At 40.3% G+C, this 17,926-nt stretch overlaps 1 protein-coding gene across 1 annotated transcript; it reads left to right on the top strand.

The window, feature by feature from the left end:
* The first annotated feature begins 1,734 nt into the window (after positions 1 to 1,734).
* On the top strand, positions 1,735 to 17,162 carry LOC127947107 (NLR family CARD domain-containing protein 3-like). Its single transcript, XM_052544068.1, has 5 exons — positions 1,735 to 3,546; positions 3,725 to 3,898; positions 14,624 to 14,797; positions 16,052 to 16,098; positions 16,185 to 17,162. Exons 1-5 carry the CDS (start codon positions 1,835 to 1,837, stop codon positions 16,721 to 16,723), a joined length of 2,646 nt encoding a protein of 881 aa, XP_052400028.1. The 5' UTR covers positions 1,735 to 1,834; the 3' UTR covers positions 16,724 to 17,162.
* The last annotated feature ends 764 nt before the right edge of the window (positions 17,163 to 17,926 follow it).

Raw genomic sequence — 17,926 nt, 5'->3', positions numbered from 1 at the left:
CACCAGTAGTTAGGGGTTTTTAGTAAGCTTTGTCTTTGTGCAGTCTCAGAACACACTGAATTGATTTGAGTAAAAGCTCAAAACATTTGTCACTGTGCAGTACAAAATCAATATACACAAGACTTCACTTCAAGGATGAACATGCAAAGCTGCTAAACTGTATATAATTATTTGTATATGTCTATTTAACTTTTTGTTTTTAATGATCTTTTCTATTGTTTTGTTTCCACAAAGGTCTGCAGTCATACTTTTTGAGACACGGGAGCAGGAAGGCAGTGCTTCAAACATGAGCTTCCATGAGAAAAAAGAGAATGAAGACACTATGTCTGAAATGAGATCTTCTTCTCCCAGATCAAGCTGTGCATCTTTGTCTGATAATTCAATACACAATCTGCCCCCTGAAATCAGTGATGCAACAGAGACCTCCAGTGACTCCAGGTATGACTTTAGCAGTTTTGTAACATTTTATCAGAGTGACTTATATCTCTGAAGTTCAAAAAGTAGAGCACAACTCTCACTCACTAAACTATGTGAGTTTGATTTTTATTGGCTTTTTCACACTACATTAACAGATGTTGACCAGCACTGACGCTATTTGTTGGATTTTGTCAGATCAGTGCGTTACCAATGCCACCGTCTGTCGTGTTCAGTCTGTATTTATTGGGTTATGGAATTTCTGAGAAGTGATAAACTGTAATCTGTTTACTGATAGTTATTTGTATTTCTATCTGAATTGAGACAAGACCAAATGTGGGCAGGGCTTAAATCAGAAGTTTGTAAATACTAAATAAAAAGGCCATTTTAAATGTAATTTTGTTGCAAGTTTTTTTTTTGCATATAGCAAATTTACCTTGTATAATTCACAAAATTGCTTATTCTTGTTTTCTACAAAATGTATGTAAATATCTTTAAGAACTAATTACAACAATACAAATATCTTTTAATAGCTGCCTCAATGTATAATACAATTGAAAAGTTTGACATGTCAAATAGTAGAAATATATACAGTATCTAAATATACAACAATACGGTGCATGTATATGTGTGTGTATAATATACAAACTTGTTTATCTTTTGTCAGAAGCAACAGGAAGAAAAGATCAGCATCTCCAGAACCCAGCGGTGTCTCTGTGAATAGTACAAGATCCATGGATTTTCCCATTCAATTCAGTGATGGAACAGTCAACTCTTCCCCACTGTTAGTATAAATATTTAGTTGCTAATTTACTGTAATTTACCTTGATTAAATAATGTTAAAAGATACCTAATGAACACTAAATGTTCTCCAAAATATACAACATACAGTATACAATACATACTATTATGTTATTAAAATGTTAAACAATGATTATAATAACTGTGATTGCCATTTTTGCTTTTGGTAACACTTTAGAATAAGGTTCCATTAGTTAATATTAGTTAATGTATTAATTAACATGAACAAACAATGAATAATACATTTATTACTTCGTTAATGTTAGTTAATAAAAATACAGTTATTCATTGTTAGTTCATGGTAATTCACAGTGCATTAACTAATGTTAACAAGCACAACTTTTGATTTAAATAATGCATTAGTAAATGTTGAAATTAACATGAAGTAAGACTTATAAATGCTGTAGAAGGATTGTTCTTGCTTAGTTCATGTTAACGGAAATAGTTAATTAACATTAACTAATGGAACCTTATTCTAAAGTGTTACCTTGCTTTTATTTATTTTAATTCCAGTATTGTGGAGATAGATGTTACAATTGCATCCTACGATCAGACCCACATCAAGCAGAAAAGAACTGAAGCAGTCCTGCAGAGAGTCAAAGATCAGCACAAAACCAGCATGAAAAACAAGTTTGGCTGCTTATTTGAGGGAAACAAACTACAAGAGAATGAAACCCTCTTGAACAGGATCTACACACAGCTCTACATCATAGAAGGAGAGAGAGAAGGAGTGAATGAAGAACATGAGGTTTTACAGATGGAGAAATCATCCAGAACACAACACTCACAACAAAATCCAGTAAACTGTAATGACATCTTCAAAGCCTTATCTAAACCAGGTTATGAGGAGAAAGACAAAATCAAGACTGTTCTTACTAAAGGCATTGCTGGAATTGGAAAAACTGTCTCTGTGCAGAAGTTCATTCTAGACTGGGCAGAGGGAGAAGCCAATCAGGATGTAGATTTCATGTTTGTGTTTCCATTTCGAGAGCTGAACTTGATTCAAGATCGTCAGTACAATCTTCACAGACTTCTGCTGGACTTCCATCCTGAGCTTCAAGATCTGGACTCAAAGATTTATGAGGAGTGTAAAGTTGTGTTTATTCTAGATGGTCTGGATGAAAGCAGAATGTCACTGTTTTCAGACGATGAGAAAGTTTGTGATGTGAATGAGTCTTCATCAGTGGCTGTGTTGATGTCAAACCTCATCAGAGGAAATCTGCTTGCCTCTGCTCTCATCTGGATCACCTCTAAACCAGCAGCATCCAATCAGATCCCCTCCAAATACATCAACCGTGTGACAGAAATTCAAGGTTTCAATGACCCTCAGAAAGAGGAATATTTTAGGAAGAGAATCAGTGATAAGCACCAAGCCAGCAGAATAATCACACACCTCAAAAGAGCAAGAAGCCTCCACATCATGTGCCACATCCCCGTCTTCTGCTGGATCTCATTCACTGTGATTGAGAAGCTCCTGAAAGAAGATCTGAGTGCAGAAATACCTCAAACTCTGACTGAAATGTACATCCACTTCCTGCTGACTCAACTGAGCAAGTATGGAGAGAGAGATCCACAGAAACTCCTAAAGACCAAAAGAGAAGTGATTGTGAGACTTGCTGAAGTGGCTTTCAAGCAGCTGATGAAGGGCAATGTGATGTTCTATGAGGAGGACCTGAGAGAGAGCGACTTAGACATCACTGATGCGTATTCTGGGATTTGTACTGAGATCTTTAAGGAAGAATCTGTGATTCATCAGAGAAAAGTCTACTGCTTCATTCATCTGAGTGTTCAGGAGTTTCTCGCTGCTTTCTATGTGTTTTACTGCTATTTAAGAAGCACCATGGAAGCCCTTAAGACATTTGATTCAATGCACAATTTGCATAAAGGTGCAATAGATAAAGCCTTAGAAAGTAAAAATGGGCATCTGGATCTGTTCCTGCGGTTCCTGCTTGGCATCTCACTGGAGTCCAATCAGAGACTCTTACAGGATCTACTGACAAACACAGAGAACAGCTCAGAGAGCATCAGGAGAACCACACAGTATATTAAAGAAAATATCAAAGATGGACATGCACTGTTCATTGAAAGATCTATCAATCTGTTCCTCAGTCTGCTGGAAGTCAAAGATCAGACTCTGTCCAGAGAGATTCAGGAGTTTGTGAAATCAGAGAAACACACAAAAAATCTCTCTCCATCTCACTGCTCAGCAATCGCCTACATGCTTCAGATATCAGAGGAGGTGCTAGATGAGCTGGATCTCAAGAAATACAACACATCAGATGAGGGCAGAAGAAGACTGATACCAGCTGTGATCAACTGCAGAAAAGCTCTGTGAGTGTTTAATCATGTGTCACAATGAAGAGTCTCTTCTGAATGGAATTGCACTTTCTGTTTTGCTCATTTTTATAATGTTCTGATCTGTTTTACAAGAATTAAACAGATGTAATTGGAATGATAATTTAAGAATAAGAGTAATTATGGAATTAGTTTGTGTTCTTTTCTGTTTCAGTCTTGCTGGCTGTAATCTCACTGGTCAATCCTATGAAATTGTGTCATCAGCTTTACAATCCTCAAACCCTGTCCTGAGAGAGCTGGACCTGAGTAACAATGACCTGCAGGATTCAGGAGTGAAGCTACTCTCTAATGGACTGAAGAGTCCAAAATGTCAGTTGAAGATATTAAGGTATTTTGGAACATTATACATTTATAATTTCCTCAGGTTTCTCTATGTTGTCAAGGCAGCAGATATGTCCTTTCTATCAGTTGTCACCAACTACTCTTCCCCTCTTTCTTTTTTTATTTTTATTAGGAGTGCAAAAACATAAAACATAGGGTGAACACAAAACACAACAAACCACAAAAACATCAATAAAACAACAATGATTGTAACAGCAATGAAAAATAAGCAGAAATGACAAATGAGTAATATAAGTAATAGTAAAAAGTATTTAAAGAGTAATAACATATATAATAATAATAAAAATAATAATAATAATAATTATTATTATTATTATTATTATTATCATTATTATTATTATTATTATTATTATTTGTATTAGTATTATTATTATATTTTGTGATGATGGCAAAAGTAATAACAGTAATAATACTAACAATAGTGATACTAAAGATGGTGCTGATAAGTTGTGTAGATAGCAATAGTGAAATAAATAATCAATAATAATAATAGATAACATTGATAATAATATGAATAACATTAGTGATACTAATACTAAAGATGGTAATGATAATATTTTGTGTTGACGGAAATAGTAATATCAATAATAATAATAATAATAATAATAATACATTTTATATCAGATATAATAGTAACAACAGTAATATTAAAAATGGTGATGATTATAATAGTTTTTATTTACAGCAATAGTAATATCAATAATAATATAATAACATTAATAACAACAACAACAATAATAATAATAATAATAACATAGTAGTAATAACAATAATAATGCTAAAGATGGCGATGATGATAATATTTTGTGATGGCAACAGTAATATCAATAATAATGACAGTAATTATAATAAAAATAAAAATAATAATAATAATAAAATAACAATAGTAATAGTAGTAATCAGTGATGCGCGGGTTGTTCCAAAATTATTGGGTGCCTGCGGTCACCCGCGGTAGGCCGCGTTTACGAGTAATCCAAATATATTTTTAAAGATATTCGGGTCGACTTGTTTCAGCGATTCAGAGTCGACTCCTTAATTTAGAAGCCAATAACTTTATAAATCATGTACTTTTTGGTTTAATTACTTTGCACATTGTTTACACTGATGGACAGCTACATCATACACTGTAATATAGGTATTTTTTTATTTCCCATCTCTGTGGCTCTTTAAAATGGATTGTAACTCTGTGAATACTCAACGAAGAGACATGAGAGATTTCTATAGAAAGCTTGACATGTCTGCTTTTAAACTAAACAAGTGCCACCGAAAACAAATATTCTGTGATAAAAGTAATCCATATGAAAACAACGCAATGTCCGTTTTTTCACGTCTCCCTTCATTATATCTAATGTGACCCTGCCCCCGCGCTGAACGCGCTATTCAGATTCAAACTGATGCGCGCGGCTTGAATACGCCCACACAGAAGAAAAAGCAGCGAGACTGTTCTTCAAGTTTTTTTATTTTACCGTTTGCTTCGCGATGACAGGAATAAGACATAATTAGCCCCGAAAATATGTGATGTGTTTGAGGATTTGAGATTGGGATTTCCTCAGAAAAAAAGGATGAAGTGCTTTATTCAGCAGAGATCATATACATAAGTAAGTCTCTTTTTATTTATTTACATACTTGTACTAGTTTTCACATAACGTCTAAACATTTTACTAGTTAGACTTTTTCCAAAGACTTTTTCCAAAATATAATTCCTGATTAAATGTATAATCAAGTGAAACATGAAGTTTCAGTAACAATATACAATACTGTCAGGATTCCACCACCATCATCATCACTCCCTCCACCCACTCGCTCGTCATCCCCTGAATATTAATTGTCATCACCTGCATCTCTTCATCCTCATCACCGTCACCTGCTATCCTTCATCACTGCTCACCCTTATATACCCACTCTCAACCTTCAGTCTCCGTCTGATCTCGTCATTACATGGCTTACAGACTCTATCTCAACACTCGCCTGAGAATCCGCGAATCTTCTGAGAACCCTCAAAGATCGGCCAATCTTCTTCTGCCTTCAGTCCTCCTTCGGTGATTCCACTTCCACTTACTGTGATCAGAGATCGTTCCGTTGTATTGATATTGGTCCATACTCGCTCTCACTCTGATATTCCCGTCTGGTTCGGAGCATTCTGCTAATAAAACTCACATACGGTCCATCCTGTCTGCCTCCTGTCTCGTTTGTGACAGAAGATCAGACCAAAGATGCAGAATCCTACGGAGCCTGGGGGAAATCCATCTCAAGACCCGTTTGCCGAACTAGTGCGAGCAGTGCGCCAGTCAATCTTCTCTTCTTTACCGGACAACCCTTCCGCCATCCCTGAAGCAATCCTTCACTCTGCACGCCAACATCAACTTCCGCAAACACCCGCTACTTCGCCGGCTGCCTCTGCGAGTCCCATGGCCCGACCAGCGCCGTTCAGTGGTGAGGAGGAGGATTGCAGCGGTTTTTTGCTTCAGGTTTCACTATATTTCCAAATGCAAGCGCATCAGTTTACCGATGATTCCGCCCGGGTGGCCTTTATTATTTCTCTACTCTCTGGCAGAGCTCTCCAGTGGGCACAATCTCTTTGGAATTCAGACTCCCCAGTGTTAAAGTCCTTGTCAGGTTTCATGTCTCATTTTAAGGAAGTCTTTGGCCAGGCTGTTTCAGATCTCTCAGTTCACGATCAGCTTTACAATCTCCGTCAAGGAAACTCCTCTGTCAGTACGTATGCCCTCCAGTTTCGCACCCTGGCGGCATCCTGTGGCTGGAACGAGTCGGCCCTGATTACCGCTTTCCGCCACGGCCTGAATCCGAACATCCGTCAGCTATTGGTTGTTTATGATGACTCCATGGGAATTGAGAACCTCATTCAGAAGACCATTCGAGTTTCACAACGCTTATCTGCCTGTGACAATCCGTCTACCGCTGTCAGTCCTCCGTCCTCGATTCCCATTGCTTCTCCTCCAGCACCTGAGCCCATGCAAGTGGACTCCACCCATCTCACTCCTTCTGAGCGCCAGCGTCGTATCCAGCTTCACCTCTGTCTGTACTGCGGGAGCGACAATCACCTCATCTGCTCCTGTCCTGTTCGACCTCAACGTTCTGCGGTAAGCTCCATTCAGATCCCTCCTAAAGTGGAATCTTTAAATCGTACCATGGTTCATCTACTAACCCCGCATATCTGTGTCTCAGCGCAAGCCCTTCTCGACTCCGGTTCAGCGGGGAACTTCATTTCAACCCAGCTCCTCCAAAAACTGAACGTCCGCAAGCACCGCAGCCTTCAAGAGCTCAGAGTTCAAACCATCCAAGGAAAGCCGCTGGGTCGAGGTCGAATCAGTCATGTCTCTCCCACATTAACGCTCCGCATTGGCTGTTTACACACAGAAGAGATCTCATTCTTGGTGCTGGAGGAGTCTACTGCTGAGCTCATCCTGGGACGCCCCTGGTTGATCCAACATCAGCCCACCATTGACTGGAAATCCGGGGAGGTTCTTCGTTGGGGAGAAAACTGTACACATACCTGTCTAGCTCCAGTCAAGAAGAAAGCCCTATCTTCTCCCTCTTCTTCGTCCTCCGTGCTCAAACCCAAACTCCCAGTCTGTTCGACTTCAGTTGAGAGTCCAGAAGTCCAGCATCAAGTGGAGATTCCTGCTGAGTACAGGGGGTTCCAGGATGTGTTCAGCAAGCAGTTGGCGACCAAGTTACCACCCCATCGGCCATGGGACTGCGCCATCGACCTGCTACCTGGAGCCACTCTACCTAAAGGCCGTATCTACCCTCTCTCCATCCCGGAACAGAAGGCCATGGAGGAGTATGTGAAAGAAGCCCTTCAGCAGCAGTTCATCCGACCATCGGTTTCACCTGCCGCTTCCAGCTTCTTTTTCGTGGCTAAGAAGGATGGAGGCTTGCGACCGTGTATTGATTACCGCCATCTCAACTCCCAAACGGTCAAATTTCGCTACCCCCTTCCTCTGGTCCCAGCAGCCCTGGAACAACTACGTGGGGCCCGTATATTCTCCAAGTTGGATCTGCGCAGTGCATACAACTTAATCCGTATCCGTCGGGGTGACGAGTGGAAGACTGCTTTCGTCACCCCTTCCGGCCACTATGAGTACAGGGTAATGCCGTTCGGCCTATCCAACGCCCCTGCAGTCTTTCAGAATTATATGAATGAAGTGTTCCGAGAGTACCTCAATAGATTTGTTGTAGTCTACTTGGATGATATCCTCATCTATTCATCATCACTTCCTGAACACAGACGCCATGTCACTCTGGTCCTGCAGAAATTGAGAGCCCATCACTTATTCCTGAAATTGGAGAAATGTGAATTTCACACCACGTCGGTACAGTTTTTGGGCTATATCATAAATCAGCATGGTGTGCAAATGGACCAGAGGAAGGTGGATACCATCCGGAACTGGCCGCAGCCCACTACAGTGAAAGAGCTTCAAAGATTCCTCGGATTTGCCAACTTTTACAGGAGATTCATCCATAACTACAGCATTATCAGTGCTCCTCTGACCTCCTCTTTGAAGGGCCAGACCAAGTCTCTATCCTTCTCCCCCGAAGCCATCCAAGCCTTCCAACAATTAAAAGACGCCTTTTCAACCGCTCCCGTCCTCGCCCATCCTGATCCAGATCTGCCATTTGTCGTCGAGGTTGATGCGTCTTCTACTGGAGTAGGAGCAGTCCTCTCCCAGCGGCAGGGTGAACCTTCCAGACTCCATCCATGTGCCTTCTTCTCCAAGAAGCTATCCCCGGCGGAGCGAAACTATGACATCGGAAATCGGGAACTGCTTGCAATCAAGCTTGCCTTGGAAGAGTGGAGGCATTGGCTGGAGGGAGCCAATCACCAATTTCAAGTAATCACCGATCATCGTAATCTGGAATACCTCAAAGAAGCCAAGCGGCTCAATCCTCGTCAGGCCCGCTGGGCTCTCTTCTTCACCCGTTTTGATTTCGTTGTTACCTACCGACCCGGCTGTAAGAATGGAAAAGCTGACGCTCTCTCTCGCCTCCATCATTCCTCGTCTGAGGAGTACTGCCCTGAACCCATTCTCCCTCCAGCCGTGTTCGCCTGTCCAATCCTCTGGGACATAGACGATCAGATATCCCAGGAAAACCGTCTCCATCCCGCTCCGCCGGGAGGTCCAGAGGGGCTCACCTTTGTACCTCAACAATTCCGCACCGCCCTTCTGGACTCTGCTCATACAGCTCCGGGCTCTGGTCATCCAGGTAGCAGGCGTACCCTCTCGCTCCTCAGTCAATGGTACTGGTGGCCATCTATCTCCCAAGATGTCTCCCGGTTTGTCCAAGGGTGCTCAGTCTGCGCCATCTCTAATACTCCCAGAAAACTCCCGGAGGGTAAACTCGTACCTCTTCCTATACCCCGTCGTCCATGGTCTCATCTAGGTGTAGACTTCATGACTGACCTTCCTAAATCTAACAACTTCACCTGTATTCTAGTAGCAGTGGATCGGTTCTCGAAGGCTTGCAAGCTGATCCCCTTACCTGGACTCCCTACCGCCTTTGAGACCGCGGAGGCTTTGTTCCACCATGTTTTCAGAAATTTTGGAATTCCCGAAGATATAGTATCGGATAGAGGTCCGCAGTTCATATCTCGGGTATAGCAAGCCTTCTTCCGACTACTTGGGGTAACTGTTAGTCTATCCTCAGGATACCACCCTCAGACGAACGGCCAGACTGAGCGGAAGATCCAGGAGATAGGACGGTACCTCAGGTCATATTGCCACCAGTACCAGGACAGCTGGAGCCGCTACCTCCCCTGGGCTGAATACGCCCAGAATTCTCTCAGGCAATCCACCACCGGGCTCACTCCTTTTCAATGTATCCTGGGTTTTCAACCTCCTCTATTCCCTTGGTCTGGGGAGCCCTCGGAGGTTCCAGCCGTTGACTATTGGTTCCATCAGAGCGAGAGGGTATGGGACTCAGCTCACGTTCACCTCCAACAGGCAGTGCGAAGGCACAAGACCCAAGCCGATCGTCGACGGACAGACCCTCCCCAGTACCAACCGGGTCAGAAGGTGTGGCTTTCAACCCGAGACATCCGCCTTCGCCTGCCCTGCCGTAAGCTGAGTCCCCGATACATCGGACCATTTACCGTGCAGAGGCAGCTGAATGAAGTCACTTACAGGCTCAACCTCCCACCTCATTACAAGTTTTCACCCTCATTTCACGTCTCCTTGTTAAAACCCTTCATTGATCCTGTCACTTCTCCTCCCTCAGATCCAGGACCTAGGGACTTACCTCCTCCTCCCGTTCCAGTAGAAGAGGAGCCTATCTACCGTGTCCGCAACATCATGGATTCGCGGCGACGAGGCCCCCGGCTGGAATATCTAGTCGACTGGGAGGATTATGGCCCCGAGGAACGCTCATGGGTACCCCGCGAAGACATTCTGGACCCAACCCTCCTCACCCAGTTTCATGCAGACCATCCTGATCGTCCTGCCCCCAGAGGTCGTGGTAGGCCTCGCCGTCGCCAATGCCCCTCTTCTCAAGCGTCAAGAGCCGCCTCGGGAGGAGGGGGTACTGTCAGGATTCCACCACCATCATCATCACTCCCTCCACCCACTCGCTCGTCATCCCCTGAATATTAATTGTCATCACCTGCATCTCTTCATCCTCATCACCGTCACCTGCTATCCTTCATCACTGCTCACCCTTATATACCCACTCTCAACCTTCAGTCTCCGTCTGATCTCGTCATTACATGGCTTACAGACTCTATCTCAACACTCGCCTGAGAATCCGCGAATCTTCTGAGAACCCTCAAAGATCGGCCAATCTTCTTCTGCCTTCAGTCCTCCTTCGGTGATTCCACTTCCACTTACTGTGATCAGAGATCGTTCCGTTGTATTGATATTGGTCCATACTCGCTCTCACTCTGATATTCCCGTCTGGTTCGGAGCATTCTGCTAATAAAACTCACATACGGTCCATCCTGTCTGCCTCCTGTCTCGTTTGTGACAAATACTATATACAGTTCAAAAGCTTGATGTAAATAATATAAATGTAACAAATAAATGTAACTGTAACAAATGTAATAATGCTGTTCCCCTCTAATAAACCCTGAAAAAATATTCTCAGCTCTTTTAAAAATTAATAATAATAATAATAATGATGTTTTTTAGAAAATCAGATCGTTAAGATAAAGATGTCCGTTTTCTATAAATTGTATATTAATTTTGATCAATGTTTTATCAATCAATTGCCCGTATTTTAGAAATTAGAATCAAATATATAGCAGACAATGTAATGAGGCTTGCATGTGAACTGGAGGGCGCCGAAACTCAGCTTGTGCCTCACAGATTTGAGAAATATAGGCTATATATTACAGAGAGCTTGAAATGTCTACTTTTATCCGAAAATATTAAAACCAAAATAAATAGGCTACTCTCTGATTATGTAATCCATATGAAATGTGTGTTTCTCTGTGGCATGGCGAGTCCGCATCGTCAACTTCATATTTGCAGCAACACAGAAAACACCAGTTTATTACTAAACAATTAAATGTCTCCTTGCATATTTTCGAACCAGGCCATTCTGGCTTGAGCGAGACCCCACGGAACGAGCTAGCGGAGCGTAATATATGGAGGAATGCGCTCTTCACTCAAGAGCTCTGATCGGAACAAACCCGAGCCTCACTGTCTGCGGAACAGAAACATTAAAATAGACATAGCCAGACTAGACTATTTTAGAACAAATTATGAGTTTATTTTTTATCGTAATAATTCTTGACAAAATTTGAATATATTAAGGATTTTTTGTTTGTTTGTTTGTTTTTTTGTTTTCTTTTTTTTTGCCTAGTTCCTATATCTATGGCCCAATGACGATATGATGAGCATTTAACCTACTACATTTAAAAAATGCGGGTCAGGAAGCGAAACAATATTTTCTTTTCCTTTTTTTGCAGTCCAAGTTAGTTGAAAATGTCGGTCGGGTGTGGGTTATTAATACATTGACCCGCGCATCACTGGTAGTAATGAAATAATGACAGATATCTAACGCTTACCACTCCTCTCCTAGCTTCTGTGTCAGTTTTTTTTTCCCTCCTTCTCATTCACAGTACAGTTACTATTGTATATATGCCTAAGCTGAGGTGGTGCATTAAAAGAAGGGTGTGGTTAACTTTGTGTGCACAAACTATTTTCCTTGGTATGACCAAAATTTAGCACTCAGCGTTGTTTTTTTAATGTGCTGTGTCAAGTAAAAAATAGTTCTTTTAAAAGAGCCTATTGCGAGATGTTGTGTTGCATTTTACTCCTCCTGGCTTACACTCACTTTAGAGTGAATGCCCTGTATCTGTCTGGGTGATGAATTCAATTCAAGTTTATTTGTATAGCGCTTTTTACAATACGAATCGTTACAAAGCAACTTTACAGAAAATTATGTTTCTACAATATTTAGTAGTAGCTTATGGTGGTGACTGTCAGTTTGTGCACGTTTGACAGGATAAAATAAAAATAAAAAAATAATACAAGACATAGTCAGCTAGACGATCAACATTACTAATATTATTAATTAATAATTGTTATATGATGCAGTCACACTTGTAGCAATATTTGTTAGTTCTGGGTTAACATCATCTGGGGTCCTCTGAGGGTCAGCATCATCTCTTCTCAGGTGTTCTGGATCCAGACTGGAGCTTGTTTAAATCCTAGTTACCACGGGATGTAAATCCCATGGCAAAACATAGAAACAAATAGAGACATCATTAGCAAAGCTGCTGATCCAACAAAGTAAAATTAATTAGTTTAACCCAAGCTAAAGAATAAAAATTCACATTTGATCAGATGCAACTACACTCACAATTTAAGATACATTATTCAAATGCTTGGCGAAAGAGATGTGTTTTTAATCTAGAGACAGAGAAACAGAGAGAATGTGTCTGAACTCCGAACATTATCAGGAAGGCTATTCCAGAGTTTGGGATCCAAATGTGAGAAAGCTCTACCTACCTCCTTTAGTGGACTTTGCTATCCTAGGAACTACCAAAAGTCCAGCGTTTTGTGACCTTAGGGTGCGTGATGGGTTATAGCGTGGTAGAAGGCTAGTTAGGTACGCAGGAGCTAAACCATTTAGGGCCTTATAGGTAAGTAATGATAATTTGTAACTGATACCAATGTTGGGCAGTAGCGTCGCTACAAGCAGCGAAGCTAATAGTTTAACTACATTTCTCAGTAGCTTGGTCGTAGCTTCGCTACTTTCTGAATCAAATAGCTTTTCAGTAGCGATGCTCTTTTTTTTTACCAAGTAGCGCGGTAGCTTCCGCACAAGCTACATTTTCGCAAGCAATTCTGGAGCTCAAACTCAAATCGGGAAATACAACTGCTAAGATCGCTGATCCTGGATCAGTAGTGACGCGACAGCGCTACTTCATCTTGTTCGTGTTCACACTGGATAGCAACCAACCATCTTTATGATGCATTACGTCACCTTCTGCTCCGGATGGTACCACTCCCTGGCCAGTCAGGCAAACAAATTATTTGATGAAAAGATGGCATAGGATGAGGTCGGAGAACAGTTATGAGTGAGTCGCCGTGGCCGTACCTCGACAAGTACATGACACTGAGTGAGATAACAGAGAGAAAATATGTTTTCAGATGCTGCTTGTAAAAATTATCAGGGTCCGCCCTTACGAAAGGAAAATATGTTTACCAATATATTTCTTAAAATATATTGTGATATATTGTAATATATTATTTTCCCTTTTTATTTCTAATATTTTATATATTTAAATACATTTAATAATATATTGATGACACATATATTATATAATATATTGCAAAATATACAAATGATTGCCGCTTTCAATATATTGCAATATATTGGAAAAAAATAAATATATATATAAGAATATATGCCTAATATATTACATGATATTTTCCAATATACTGCAATATATTTTTGTTTCATAAGGCCCAGCCTGGCCATTTTTTTTTTTGTACTGTTTGGAGGTCTTGCATTTTGTTCTGCAAAGTCCTACAGTATATTAAGCATGCCCATGCAACAGGTGCATACACTTACTTGTGCGCACATTGTTAATTACATGTATTTTGATTGTTTTTGTTGTCAAATTGATAAGGAACACAAAAAACTATTAAACTAAACAATTACACCTGCCTGTTTGACTGGCAGATTTGAGCACTGAGATAGCATTGACTTGTAATAAAATGTGTTCAACATACATATTTAATATTAAAAGTAGCTGAGATGTAGAAAGCTACTGTTGATGTAGCTTAGCTTGCTACATTTCCCAGGGGGGTAGCTTCAGTGTAGTGAAGCTTCATTTACTGTAGAGTTACTGGTTTCCAAGTAGCTTGCCCAACACTGACTGATACAGAACTTAATAGATAGCCAGTGCAGAGACTGTAAAATTGGGGTAATATGATCATATTTTCTTGACATGGTAAGGACTCTAGCTGCTGAATTTTGGACTACCTATAGCTTGTTTATTGATGAAGCAGGACAACCACCTGTAATGAATGATCACGCCTGATTATCGTTTCATGATCTCTGGTGTCACTTTATGTATTAGTGCATAGTGTATTAATGCATAAACAGTACCTTGATGTCATGAGGACGCCAGTAAGGACATGCATAATTGATTTTAAACTGAGATCAACAATGATTGCTCAGGTGTTCGAGAGTTGAGGGCTTCACAGATGATGTAATCTTCACTGTTGTGTGTCTGTAGGTTGTCTGGCTGTATGGTGACAGAGGAAGGCTGTCATTATCTGTCTTCAGCTCTGAGTTCAAACCCCTCACACCTGAGAGAGCTGGATCTGAGCTACAATCACCCAGGACAAGCAGGAGTCCAGCTGCTTTCTGACAAACTGAAGGATCCAAACTGCTCACTAAAAATACTCAAGTATGTTGGGTACAATTTAAGAAATATTAATGTCTTCAGCACAAAACAAAATATTGCTTAGAAATCAAAATAATAACTTATTTTTCTGGTACTTCTCATCTCTGCATGTGCTATCTTAGATCCCTATGTTATCTCAGAAATGTAGTTCTGTCATGACAGCTCTCAGAGGGATGGTAATGTACATGACAATATCAATGTATTTGGTCTTGGTGGAATAGTTCTGCTACGCTGTTGCTGCTAGTGCTTCGTTAGATACAGTATAGAGACTTGCTACTGCCATGCCAATACATCCACAACATGCTGCTGTGAGCATGTAAGAAATACTGTCCTGCAAATATAACATACATGAAACAACCTCACAGTATACATGAATCACCTCGTAGCAGACGTATACATGTGGAGCTGTGGAAGGTGGAGGGTTTCTGAAGCAAGCTGCACTTCTGACAGCAAACTCTAGTCATATATTTAAATGCTGAGCAGCGAGCTCATTGGCTACCAATACAGGAAAGCACCAATCAGCTGTGCCATGTGATGATGTCATTACGTCAGATTGAATAAGACCTATTAGACTCCACAATCAGAGTTTCATGCCAGAACTCTGTATTTGTACCATTTGTACTCTTTATTTCTTTAATGTTGTTTTCATATTTAAAAAAAAAAAAATGTTCACTGTAAAAGGCAATTAAAGGTGCTGTAGGAAACTTTTGTAAAAAAATATTTTTTACATATTTATTAAGCTTGTCATTATGTCCTGAGAGTAGAATATGAGACAGATAATCTGTGAAAAAAAATCAAGCTCCTCTGGCTCCTCCCAGTGGTCCTATTGCCATTTGTAGAAAGTCATGCGCTCCCGGTAAAAAAACAACCAATCAGAGCTGCGGTCCGTAACTTTGTTTGTGTTCAAAATGTAGAAAAATGAACATAATAAGCGAGTACACCATGAATCCATTTTCCAAACCGTGTTTTTAGCTTGTCCTGAATCACTAGGGTGCACCTATAATAAGTGTTTATATTCGGACTATTTTAGATTGCTTCGGGGGTACCGCGGCGGAGTAACTCAGTACCTTTGTGATTCTTCATAGACATAAACGGAGAGAAGTATTTCCGGCTACGATGTTCTTCCGCAAGACGCAAGCAGTTCTGTTTATTAACCGCTAGAGCGTCAAAAGTTCCCTACTGCAGCTTTAATGAGTTAAGAAAAAAAATGAAGATAAACGTGTGTGTGTGTGTGTGTGTGTGTGTGTCTCATTGTAGTTTGGACCATGGAGGGCCTTTCAGGATCCGACCAGGTCTACAGAAATGTAGGTTCTTTCTCTGACACTCTTTAAGATTTAGTGACAACAAACAAAAGTATATGTGTGAGATTAACTGTTTTTCCTCTCTTCAGATTTCTGTGATCTCACACTGGATCCAAACACAGCAAACACTCAACTCATTCTGTCTGAGAACGGAGAGGTGAAATATGTGGAACAGCCGCAGTCGTATCCTGATCATCCAGAGAGATTTAAAGATATTCCTCAGGTTCTGTGTCGAGAGAGTCTGACTGGACGTCATTACTGGGAGGTTGAGTGGACTGGCTGGGCTCGTATAGCAGTGGCCTACAAAACAATCAGCAGAGAAGGGACTGTAGGTAAGTTAGGATACAATAACAAGTCCTGGTGTCTCTTCTGCATTAGTGATGGATTTGTTTTCTGGCACAACAATCAGAACAAAAACATTCCTGCTCCTTCACCCATTTCTAAAAGAGTAGGAGTGTATCTGGACTGGCCGGCCGGCATTCTGTCCTTCTACAGTGTCTCTGACACACACACACTCACACACTTACACACATTCAGCACCACATTCACTGAACCCGTCTATGCTGGATTTAAGGTTTTTGATTCCTCACTCTCACTGTGTAAGATTACACAACAGACAAACTACTGACTTCTACTTCTACTTATTTCCTAATCATGGTCACATGTCCCTTTATGAAAATATTTGTTGTATGAGGTATATAATTTATTAATTTAACTGAAATAGTAAATGCATGTTGAAAAATGTTGTTAAACACGTGTAAAATTACTATGTACTGTATATTCAGTCCCACTTTATATTAGATGACTTTAATTACTACATGTGAGAAAAAAAAAACATATTATGTTGATGTTGCATTGCAAAACACAGTTTCTGCTATTGATGTGGGATACGGGTGAGGTTAATGACAGGTTTTGTGGTATGGTTAAATTTGAATTATAGACGTAACTACAGAAATTAGAAACAGAAGTAATATTTATGATTAATAAGAGAGCATATTTAAGAGAGCAAATACACATTTGTGTTGTACATCATTCAAGTTATTTCTTTATCTCTTCCACCTTACTACCTACACATGTCATATATGCACTGCAGTCATTTCAATCATTTGTGTTGTTTCTCTACAGTCTCTTACTGTAATCCTGACTGTATGTTGAGTATGTTGGGTATAATAACACTTGTTGCATTTATTTTAATCAGACAATGTCTAACTAAACATGAAAAGAGATGCAACTAAGATGACTCAATAAAATATCTACTATATAACTAACTACTATCACTTCATCTCCTGAATTCTGAACGCACCAGCTGCTTCCTGCTTTTGGGCTGACAGAATTGTAATTTTTTGGCTAATTTGATAAGTGTGGTATTTTGAACTGCAGAGTCACTGAGCTCCTCCTGTCTTCTCAGACTCGAATATGAGACACAAGTGAATGAACCGGTTTCTCCAGATGATGATCTATTCCTGCAGTGTGTTCACTGTAAATCTGCAGTGTTTCATGTAAATCTGCAGGGTGTTTACTGTATATTTTATAATGAGCAACTTGTCCCTTTTCTACCCACAGAGTCCAGTCTAACACAATACAGATCATGTACCTTCAGTGTCTTCATTAACTAATGAACTTTCATTTGGATTTATTTAAACTTTGAAATGGCAAGTCAAAACAGAACGAAAAGTTATCACTTCAAAATTAAGCAAATTAGTAATTCAGTAAACTGCATTAAACTGCACTTAATTAAATTATTATTCTCAGTACAATTAATCTTAGAATCACATGAGGAGAGATTGTAAAAGAAATACAATGCAATAATATCACATTTTAATATTCTGTA

This window comes from Carassius gibelio, chromosome A25 (assembly GCF_023724105.1).
Source record: "Carassius gibelio isolate Cgi1373 ecotype wild population from Czech Republic chromosome A25, carGib1.2-hapl.c, whole genome shotgun sequence".
Lineage (NCBI taxonomy): Eukaryota > Metazoa > Chordata > Actinopteri > Cypriniformes > Cyprinidae > Carassius > Carassius gibelio.
The sequence above is the reverse complement of the archived record's forward strand: the minus strand, read 5'-3'. Positions and strand labels throughout refer to the sequence as shown.